Here is an 11704-nt window from a genome sequence, read left to right as displayed (position 1 = left end):
AATCAATGCTTAATGGATTTCCCCATTTGAAGTTAACTGTTGCATGAGTTGTTCAATTTTTTGTATTGCTTTAATGAGCTTGTGTGTTACGCTCAATGAAAATATGAACAGGAGATTTAATTATAATCTTATAGGGATGCACGATTCCCGTAGCTCTCAATGGCAAAAGCACCTGACATCAACGCGCTCTTCTGTCAAAACTTTACCAATGCACAATGCAAAGTCAGCACCCACAATGGATTATTTCTCCGCGAACATATAATTGGCCATAAGTAAACTCCGTTCAGGCGGATAAATGCTGGCGGCGCTTTATAAGTCCTCAATCGTCTTCCCATTGCCGAGGCTCTTGTGCACTGACTGATGGATTCGGTGAGTGATTGAGCAGTTGTTTGGTTGTTCACTTCAGCAAAACATTCAATGCATAACTACAATGGGCATAAGTTATGCTTCCCTGCAGAAATGCCAATAGAGGAGCGAAAGGGAAAATGCAACCAAGGAGTTCTCTTGACTCGCTCTAATTCCCACACAACGATAATCATACTGTTGATGCTGCTGCACGGACTGCTCCAGATATAGATATGGTATCCTGATTCACTGGTTCACTGACAAAGTCAGACATCATCCATTCCCCTGCGCCTGACTGCCAGTGCCTCGTTAATAAAAGTCTCCATCGCTGGATAATTCAGGCAGCCAAGTGACCACGACTGACTCCCCTTCAAGGTATTATGCGAATTTATTAAAATCCGACCAAGTTTCTAACTTGTTGGTAATAATAACATATTTAGCAGCACATATTGCGGATTAGGTTTTATTTATATTTATAATTTAACTCGTTTCGCTGCAAATCAGCAAGAAAATATAACCGAAAAAAGCGTTCAAGCACCTGTTGCTCTCCTAATGGCCAAAAAAAAACAAATATGTGTGTTTCTGCTTAAATTCCTGGTGCAATTATGCATTATTAGTTATTATTGAAAATTTGAATGCAGTTTCTTCCGCTTTTAAGCTGTGAGCCACAAATAAATAAATCAAAAACATGAGAACGGAACAAAAACTTATCGCTCCAAAACTTCCGCTGCACGGACGCTCATAAAATGGGGGACATTGAACTTCTGAGCGGTCTGAAAAAGGCATTGCTGAAAACCGTTAAAATACCAGCAAAGAAGCCGGAAAAACAGTAGAAAAAAGTCACATCAACACGAAACATTAAGCTTCACAGTCACAACATATTCGGCTCTTCGATGCATTTTCCTTAAAGTCGCCAAGGAGCTCAAATCGAATGGGAGCGCACGCGCCTGCAAGTATGCAATGCTGTAATACGAGACCAGCACGCGATGGAGATGATGTTTGGCTACGGAAGGGGGCACGGGAATTTTTCCGGGGCTCTCGGGGTTTCGGAATCGGAACAGAAAATAAGCTCAGCCAGGCGAAAGGACCACCAAAAAAAAACGGGCTATTTACGAAGGGCGGAAGTGCTTTAATTTAATGTTGGTAAAAGATAAGAAGTTAATCCGATGAAATTTTGCCTGCCTTTCGTTTATTTATTTGATTAAGTAATAGACTGGATATTGATGTTGGAAAACCGATGTACATTCAGCAATTGACTTATTTTCTTAAATTTTTAATAATTGAGCGTTTAGAGATTGATTAATTCATAATCCCTTCAGAAGCAGCTTTATAGCTTATTTTGGGTAAGAACGTGAGAAGTGTTGAGGTAATCGACTCAATTAGCTATTGTATAAGCACACTTTGCACACTCCCGCGCTAGCAAAACAAACACAAAACTCAATTAGATGCCATAACTAAATAATCACAAACACATTTACGCCAGTAAGAGCTCTTTTCAGTTGAAGCCCGGTTGGCAACCAAGAAACGTGGCAGAAAAAAAAAAAAAAAACAGAACGGAGAACAGAGAACCAGGTCAACAACAGAAACAACATGAGCAACAATTTTGAAACAATGAAATGACGACAACGACAGAAGCGGCAAGGCATGCCTGGAAAATTGCTTGAAATGCTCAGAAGCCATAGTGGAAATAGGGGAGGCGAGAAGGGAAAATGGGGAGTCGGAAAAGTGGGTGGTCCGTGTGAATGGGGTGGATGGGGAGGCATTCCAACATGTGACGCACGTGACAAAACTTGTCAAGTGACTTTACTTCACTTTGACGGCGAATCCCGGCTCTGTTGTCCGTAAACAAGAATACGGAATCCTGGCTGGGAAGAAAAATAGGTTTGTGTGCATTGCCCAACGCAAAATGCTTAAGAAAACTCCGCTCTCGGTAAAACAATGGAAGGAGGAGCAAAGAGGAAGAATCAGTCGCGGCTTGGCTTTTCCAACTTGTTGCGCCCCTGGCTAAATTATGACATCTAAAGTTTCATGGAATGGGAAGCCCTTCGAGACGCACTGAAGTATTTTTGGAGGAGCAATGGAGTGGAATTTTATGGGACACACAAACAATCAGGAGCGGTTTTATGATTTAAGATCAACATCTCAAACAGAATTGAGTAAGAGCTCTCAAAATTTGTATTTGACGAAATTTAAAAAAGTTGTTGAAGAGCAGGCCATAAAATACAACAAAGTAGGCCACGAAATCCAAGTTAAAACTGTAGAACTTAGTTGACCCAGCGAGTGGGTCTAGCTCATTCTCGTTTCGGCTCTCTAACAGCACACATCTATTTGGACGACTACCAAAATTCTGGGACTGAAAATCCTACTTCCGTAATCAGGCTAATGTGAGTGTGAAAGAGCATCGACAAACTTACCTGCTAAAAATATCCGAAACCCCTTTCACAGCATAAAATGTGCAATCCAGGAATGTGTTCGATGCCCGGCACTTGCTGCGGACCTACCGGCGGACTGGGACCCTGTTTGCTCTGCGGACCCTACAATGGCCAGTGGTTCCGTTCGATCAACCACTGCTGTGGTCCTTGTGGTCCCTACGGATGCTGCTCGTGCTACGGGCCCTATGGAGGACATTGTTAGCCTGCTTAGAAGGAATGTAGGGTTTCTTTATCCGCGATCTGGAACAGGAGCTTGAGGGAATACAGCCATAAGGATAATATGAGGATGCTGAAGAGATGTCAGGCGAAGTGGATCTAAAAATTTGTGTTTGATGAAATCTGACTAGGATATATTGTCTGTGGGATGGATTAATGGATGGATGAATGGATGGACTCACAACTTTCCATCAGCAATAGGTGTTAATAAACTATACTATATTTCAAAGGTTGTTGTTATCTTATATTAGAAAATTTCCGGCATATTGCGGTTGGCAGATCTAATTAATTATTAAGCGAGCACGTAATTTGCCGTTTTTGGTTTCCACAGTCCGCCGGGTGCATTTAAGGCTAAACCCCATTTGATTGTAAATATTTGGCTCGTTTACAGCTAACGACACATCGGGGACCAGCCGAAAAGACGTTTAATGCTAATGGGCCTGTTGAGTGCAAATTTGTTTACGAGTAAAACGCCAACAAAAAAAATAGAGGGGCGGCAGCTTGCTTTCAATTTTATTAAAGCGGGGCACCGTATCAGATCGACCAGAAAAATTGATATCGGTAAACTTAGGAAACAGAAACGGCAAGTTTAAGGAGCATAATCATCGTGAAAAAGCTACTTGGTGCGCCTGAATGGCTTGGCGCCACTTAGACTGGGAAAATAGTCGGCACTGTTGAGATCAGGAGCCTGAGGTTTACCAGACATCTTGGTTGGAACCAGGCGGCTCTCCAGCTCGGCGCGTTGATTGAAGTCACCTTGGCTTTGCCGGAGAGCAGGTGGTATGTAGATTTGGCTCTTAGCCTCGGACGGTTCTTCCTTTTTCGGCTGCTCCACAGGATTCTGCTCGCTTAGATCCTTTAGCTCCTGTTGCTCAAGTGGGCGCCCCATCTTTCTCCAGGGACAAGTGGTACTACCCATGCCATCAATCAGCGCCTGACCCACGTCTATGCCATCGCCAGCATTATCGTGTTGCTCCGAATCCTGAACTTTAACCTCGCCACCGGCCAACTGAACCAGAGCTGTGGAGCCAAGGCTAGTTTCAATGCTGCGGCGCAGGCTCATGTACTCCATGCGATTCTCCTCTGTGAAATCACACCATTCATCCTCCCCTTCAACAGATTCATTCGAGTAAAGAAGCCGAAATTCTAGTGGTTTTAGGGCCGATCCTGAAGATTCAGTTGGCCCCTCTGCACGACTCTCGTTTCCCAGGCACTTTTCGGAATCCGCATCTGTGACCAACTTTGAGGATTCCTCTAGCGTTTTATACAACTCATCGGTGGCCAAGTAATTGGGTTTTTTTTTTTACATTTTTTATTGTCTTTCTTGGCAAAGAAATCATCAAGACTGGACATTTTCAAATAGTTCTGCTCAGCTTATATTCGAACTAAATCCGAATTTGTTGTTGACGGTACCAAAATTTTTTTCAAGTGACTTGAAGCTTCAATCGCTTTGAATCACCTGTGCTGTTCGAATCAATGCCTACTTCTAACTAAAAGAAAACCTATTGAAATTATTATTCTCTAAATTTCTCAAAATAATAGGTCTTTAATATTGGTACCCAAAATTATACACACTAAAAAGTGCCAATGTGCCAGATCACTTAAGCTAAAGATTCCAAAGTGGCATTATTATATTATGAATTGATTGATCCTGATCAAGAATATATATACTTTTTACCTGTTGCATACTTTTCAATGAGTCTAGTATACCCGTTTACTAACTCTAATTACCTGTTTAAAAAATGAGAACACTGATATAATTAAAGACTATTTACACCATAGCTGCAAGCCTAAAATAAAATATTATGTGCAAGAAGGTAATGAGTAAATTGTAATTTCCCAAGTTCTTGTAGCTCGCTACATTTTAAAAATATCCTTATAGGTTTTTTCGAGCTCTGCTGCCATGGCTATATTATCCGAGCGCTCAAAAGGCGTAATAACATAATTTGAGACATGGACTATGCACTGGTTACTGTGGGCAATGGTATCTGCTATCTGGTGGCATATGCCACTAATTAGAATTATATGCGCGTAATGCCGCGGCCACGCCTCTTTTGTGCAGCCAGTGCACACGCCCACTTGTGCCTGTGTGTGTGGGTGTGCGTGCGTGTGTTTGCGAGTGTGTGTGTGTCGAGAGAGCCTTTTTACGCCAGTGTGCCGTGTCACGAGTAGTCACATATGTTCATTATGTTTGCCAGCCGACAAGTGGGAAGTGGATGGCGCCGAGCAGGGCGGTCCTCCTCGAATCCTCGACGTCTGCTTGAGTAATTACCAGAAACAGGAACGCAATGTGAATTCAGTGGCGGGATGCAAGTGCAGGTCGTCCTTGTCGTCATGGCAGTAGCTTTTTATGAAATGACGATGACATACAACAAAGGCGCTGGTCAAAAGACAGCGAGCATTCGTACAAACATATATCTTATAGAACACCGCCACAATATGCCATGAACATGTCTCTACTTAAATTTATTATTTAATTAGTGCAACCAGAGGAGTGTGTTTGTGTGGGTGCAATGCGCATCATATAAACCCTTGTAGAATATGGTACTTGCTGTCAAGACTCGAGTCCGACTAATGGACTTTTTCAAATATTTATAGCGTCAAAATGATTAAAAATAAAAAATAACGAGGTATATTAATTACTTTTGATTAAAGTCCGCCTTTCTTTGTTTGTGTGCTTGGACTTGATCTTCTTGCAAAATATATACTTAGCCCCCAGGATGTTTTAAATTGTTTACTCAATTGAAAAGAGTGAGAAATCGCCACTGCAGTTGTCAGTCGGTAATTAATTAATATTCAATTAACACCACACCCCAATTAAAAGTTCAAAGTGAATTTGGCCAGCAACTGCAGGTCTTACACATTAGAGTAGCAATATAAAACCTTTATTACACATTTCCTCGGGTTTTAATTGAAATTTTCGATGGAGCTCGAGGGAAGAAAAAATCGGATTGGGTAAGGCTGCCGGGTTCAAAGGAATATTCCCGTTTCATTTAGAGCAAATAAATTTGCGCACAACAGACTTAAATATTCCGAGGCACATGAGTCACAAAAAAGAAAAACCAAAAAAGCGCATGCAGCACCAAAGTTGGGGGCCAACTGTGAAAACTATCGGGAAAAGCCCCAAACCAGAGCCATCAAGAAGCCATGACAAGTCAGACGGAACAGGACAAACACTGGCGAGAGATGTGAAAGTGGGCGGGCGAGGTGGCTTTTCCAGGCGGATGCGGGGAGGTAATCAACCCCGATCCGGAACCGAGACTGCTAAAAATATTGGCGCCACTTTGCCGGGACGTCTGGCCGGAGAGTTGGCGACGTCTGCTTCGGATCTCAACTCGACTCAACTCAACTCAACGCCACTGTTATTGTTATTGATTTCGGTGGAGTTTGTGCCCTCGACTGGGCATATTCCAACCACCAGGATGCATAATTCGGGAACATCCTTGCGTGGTGGTGTCGTTGATGACATCATCATCATCGGTGGTGCCATCAGTAGCAGTTTTCAGTTCCCAACTTCTCCATTCAGTTTTATCTCATTTCACTCCCTTGTCCATCCATCGACGTACTTTGTAAGCTTATATGGGCATTATATTTTTATGCTTATTATGCGACTCGATTACTTTAAAGCCGTTTATAGCCCACAGCCGACGTGGAGTTAACATTTATTCATTTATTTTTACTGACAATGAGTCAGTTACTGGCGGCCACAGACCGACAATTTGTAGTCGCCGCACAACTTACATCCATTAAAGCAAAGTGTTACAACACATATTTAAATTATACACTTTTCCGCAACACGCACGTGGGGAGTCTCGCGCTTTTCCCACCGTTCGCCTGCCTGCGTGCTATGAAAATTGTTTGGGAAATAACAAAGTTCTTGCGGAAAACTTGGCATCACGTTTTCCAAGTCCAGACGAAAATATGTCGGAAATAGAGCATCGCATCGAGTCGTACAAGGAAACTGCAATAAATAAATTGGTTTATCAGAAATAAATGTTATTAAACTTGTTTAGTTTGGCAATTAACTTAATTAAATTATTTTTAGTTTAATTTCAATTTATTATATTTCTCACATTTTTAGTATCATGCTTTTGGATTATGTAGGATCAAAGCTCTAAATGAACGAATTCAATCTATAAAATGAAATTTTGCGGTATGCTGAAATATGTTCGCATTGACGAGCCAAACTTGTTGTATTGCCTTTATCCAATTTTCTTATTTGACTTCGTCTTATTTGATTTAATCAATGTGCATCGCCATTTTCCGGCACACATTTTCCATGCCACCCCGAATTTTCTTTGGCGCTGCTCTTTCTCTTTAGCGTTTTATTTGTTTGCATTTGACTTTCGTTGCGTGGGCGTAAAATGACGCGAAGGAAGTTCGAAAGGCAAATACAATTACACTGAGTGCTCCTGCTCGGCATTTTTACCACCTCGCCAACAGCAGGGAAAAACAGATAAAAGCAAATACCTAGGCAAACAAATCATTTGGAAAACATTTTTGCGCACAAATCACATCAAGGTGCAAAAAATTATTTACGAATATTATTTTGGCAAACCCAGTGCGCCAAACGAAGCGTTGAAGATGGCAAAGTGCGCAGAGAAGTTCAATAGATGGATGGTTGGATGGATATATAGATGGATAAAGATGGAACGAGATAGCAAAGTACCAAAGTACCAAAAATGAGAAAATAAAAAGCCAGTCGAAACGTGAAAAGCGTGAAAAGTGTAAATATTGCCACTGACATAATATTTGTACGGAGTTGTGTTCGTTTTTTCTTCAACCTTCACTCGCCAGCTCCATTTTGTTGATGAGAGTAAGCTTCAATGGTTCACAGCAAGGACGATGAAGTTGTTAACTGAATCCTTCAATATGAAGTTGGGAGAACTAGCAGGCCGATCTGGGGAGTTGTGATTGGAAGAAAAAGGCAAATTCCTTTGTCAAATACAAGAATTTCCCTATTTTACCATTTTGTTTCTTATTCAATATATAGTGGAGACTAAGGTGTGCTTATATGATTGAGCCACAAAATGAAAAGCCTCTTCTATGCAGTTTCTCTTCTAATTTGTAGCAAAAAATTGGTAAATTTTACGAACCAACCAAATCGGCCCAAATATATACACTAATATAAGTGTTGGAGCAACAAAAATATTTCATCCAAGCCAAAAGTGAGTTGGAAAGTTGGCAGTCACTTGCACATCCCCTTACAAGTGTTGCCTTTGGGAGTGGAGGCCAGATTATTATAATAAAACAAATAAACAAAAGGCAGAGAGCAGCAATGGCAGGCAAAGCACTGGTTCACCCTACATGGGAAATATTTGTATTTATGGCAAAAAGTTGTGTGCGGTGGAAAATACGCTGGAAAAACAATGCTCACTACAAGTCGGCAAGAATTTTGTGCAATGCAAGGAGTGTGTCTATGTGCTTTCTCAACCATTTGTACTGCTGCGATTGTGGCCCAAATACGCTAATAATGTTTTCGCAGCACTCTGTACAATAATTTCCTCTGTGGGTGTCTCTCGGTGTTTTCATTCCGCCTTTTCGATGATAATTATGTGAGTATTACGCGAGCGAGTCTGGCAAAAGAAAACCCTTTGAAGACACCATGCTTGTTATGTCTGACACACAATAACTACGAAGGGTTAACCTATATATGAGCAATACAGCAGTGGAGTATAAAGAGTTATATTAGGCTGTAGCAAATCAAATACGAATAAGAAACTAGAATGTATTTATTTTGAAAATGCAGCCCACTTCAATGTTTTCCACGACATCAGATGACAAGTTCTCTTCAACCAAGAGCCCAGGAAATGAGCTCTGGCATCCTGGCAGTTCGGTCAATTAAAGGACAATTAGGCGGTCCGGTTGACTCACCAAAATTGAACCTTGTAACCCAAGACCCGACCTACGAAAATGCTGCTCTGCTGCTCTAGTAACCCCTCCCCTCCCTTCAGCAGCCAAATTACCGACTAATTCGGTGACCTTTGTGAGCTGGATTTTCTGCTGGAATCGGCGATGGCGATGGCGATGGTCAGAGTCCTCGACTTGCTGCACTTGCTGCACAGCTGCAACATTCCCCTACTCTTCAATCCGGGCATTAATTGTGAGTGGAGAAGGCCTTTTGCAATTTCCACTGATTCGGCCTGCAAAAAGTTCATTTGGATAATCAGCTATCTTCGCTCTGGGTCCTCGCTTTGCTTTGTACGTGCGCACATGCGAGTATGTATGTGTGCACTTACGAGTGTGTGGGCGAGTCAGCAGCTCTCTAAAACTTTTCTGACTGCGGAAAATTTATGATGTTTTCATAGTTTTTTCTTTATCCGCCCCCGACATGGCTGTGGAAAATTGTCGATCCTGCATATTTGAGTTTTTATCCTGTGGTTTATATCATTCGCAAAGCGACAAGGGGAGCACGCAGCCCAACAGAAAGGGGCAGCGGGAATTTGGGGCTCTGAGACAGCGTTCTGCGGTTTATTAATATTTTTGACTGCCACTGTCTGTGGCTTTGACTTTCACAAAAGTTCTCAGACGCCCTTGTGGGGTGGCCACGGGATTGACTTTTTGATTGGGGCTTAGCTTTGTCTGAACGGGAAATATAAATAGTCTAAATATTGTTTGGCGTTTATTTAATATGAACACATGGGTAGTATTTGGCTGTTGTTAAATATGTACTGTTAAACAACAGCCCAAAACCTTTAAGCCACTCTTCAACTTAATATAATATAGTAGATTGAAATAAGCTATAACAAAAAACATAGTGAAGAAAGCAAATAATACAAAAATTAATAGTTTTAAAATCTTTTAATAAAAGCCCTATGCCAGCACGTTAAAGTTTATATTTAAGTTTATATCAAAGTTCGCAACTATTTAGCACAATCAGTAAAATGCAAATTCATCAGTAAAATGCACAACATTTCCTGCTTTTCCTGGGAGGAAAAGTGGCATTTGCTGTTCTTGAGTGCTGTCCCTTGGGGATGTAATTAAAGTTGTATGTGATTCAAAATAAACATTTTTATTAAATTCGGAAGAAAGCCTAGAAAATCAAATCCGATGTTTCGCTTATTATATTATTAGAACAGCCATTTGTCCATTTAGATTACCATCTGGCAATTTAAATGTTCCCTTGTAGCGACTGTATATGTACTTCACACCAGACACATAGAGCATTTAAGCACTTGCCACACCTTAACGCCACTGTCTGCGGCACGCCCACTTGATAGCCGCCCACCACCGCCTATATGGCAGCTAATAAACAGTAAATATTGAAACATTTAAGCGCACGCAACGCAGACAGGACTCAAGTGAGACAGCACTCGTCGGTGGCAACTCAAGTGTAATTTCCATTGTTTGCGCTCGCAGATACAAATTCACATGGGCACGCAACTCAGATATAGTAATTATAATGCAGCGATGACAGGAGTGAAGTATCTGCGGAGAGATGTGAGGAGGTCATTATCCACTGTGATTGCTTTCAAGACGGGCTCTTCTCAAGCACAAAATACATGCATTGTATTAAATCTATGCTTTGAAAATATAAATAAAAGAAATAAAAAAAATGGAACATGTCATTTCGATTGTAATGAAATGACAATCCTCATAATAAACTTGCAATCTATTCGCTTGCCTATGAACTTCAAAAGCGATTTACTGCCACCCCAACACCATGTCCTGAAGTTTTCAGGATCCTCTCACTTTAAGGACTCTAAGTTCGCTATCATGAAGGCAATTAAGTGTTCCATAATGTGTTTATTAAAAGTGAAATGCCAAACTTCTTTCGTGCCTCTCTGCGTATGTTGAAGTTGATTGTTGCTTCTGCACTCCGCCTGTTTGTTTGTTGCTCTTCAGCAAGTTGTTATTTTGTTTGAAGTTGCTTGTTATATGTTGTTTGCAGCCCGCAGCTTTTGCGCTGGCCTTTTGGCGTTAGTCGCTCATCTGGCGCGTAATTGTTGCCACTCTCGAAGTTGGTTGTTGTTCTCTGGAGGCCAGTTGTTATTGCAGTTTGTGGCTTAAAGGTTTACACGTCTGTGGCTGTTCAGTGGATATTATCAGTCAACAAGGCACTTGCTAAACAGCTTAAATGATTAAACGGCCATGAGCCGCTACCAGCTGTTGAAAATCAGTGGAGCATTCTTATGATCAAATTAAATACTGGAGACCAAATCCTGATTTAATTATTTTTATGGTGTGGTAAAACGCCTTTTTTTTTGCCGTGGAGTACTCATTCACTGCTTGATTGTTGGGATGTAATAATGGGCATTCATAATAATTCATATTTTTCCTTTTCAAAACATTTAAGGACTTTAATAACCGAGAAATTTAGGTTTCTGCTGGATAATTTCTGGAGCTTGACAGAAAACAGACGTTGACATCGTTAGTGGTCAAGCTGCATCCTCTATTTTGGGTATTTGTTTACAGACAAAATGAACCCCACGGTTTTCCTGCTTGGTTGGGTTTCTTACAGTTAACTTTGGAATAGCGAAATATCTAGGACCTTTCGGAAATGTTAAGGGGCAATGGATGTAACATGGTTAGGACCGACAACGTTGCTTTCAAAACCCACTCCTTTCGTTGGCTACTGTCTCAGCTGCGTTTGGCTCACTTTCAAATCAATTTGTTGTCTTTTCCCGGACAATGCAAATGACTGTGTTCTTGTTGTGCTTTTGTTTTCATGTTGTTTTTTTATTTTTTTTTTATTCTACATTTCCCGGAGA

At 41.2% G+C, this 11704-nt stretch overlaps 2 protein-coding genes across 2 annotated transcripts; one reads left to right on the top strand and one right to left on the bottom strand.

Annotated features, from left to right (window-relative positions):
* The first annotated feature begins 2615 nt into the window (after positions 1–2615).
* LOC113564104 (male-specific sperm protein Mst84Da) lies at positions 2616–3222 on the top strand. The gene is made up of 2 exons (XM_026979016.1): positions 2616–2729; positions 2791–3222. The coding sequence occupies exon 2, from the start codon at positions 2797–2799 to the stop codon at positions 2977–2979; it is 183 nt and encodes a 60-aa protein (XP_026834817.1). The 5' UTR covers positions 2616–2729; positions 2791–2796; the 3' UTR covers positions 2980–3222.
* A 282-nt stretch (positions 3223–3504) lies between these two features.
* On the bottom strand, positions 3505–4396 carry LOC6541834 (protein CDV3 homolog). The gene is given in 2 exon segments (XM_001968985.3): positions 3505–4298; positions 4301–4396. Coding segments are annotated over 2 exon segments (735 nt in total). The 5' UTR covers positions 4347–4396; the 3' UTR covers positions 3505–3609.
* Positions 4397–11704: the final 7308 nt, after the last annotated feature.

Source organism: Drosophila erecta, unplaced genomic scaffold, assembly GCF_003286155.1.
Source record: "Drosophila erecta strain 14021-0224.00,06,07 unplaced genomic scaffold, DereRS2 tig00000055-arrow-pilon, whole genome shotgun sequence".
Lineage (NCBI taxonomy): Eukaryota > Metazoa > Arthropoda > Insecta > Diptera > Drosophilidae > Drosophila > Drosophila erecta.
This window is presented reverse-complemented; position numbering and strand designations above follow the sequence as displayed.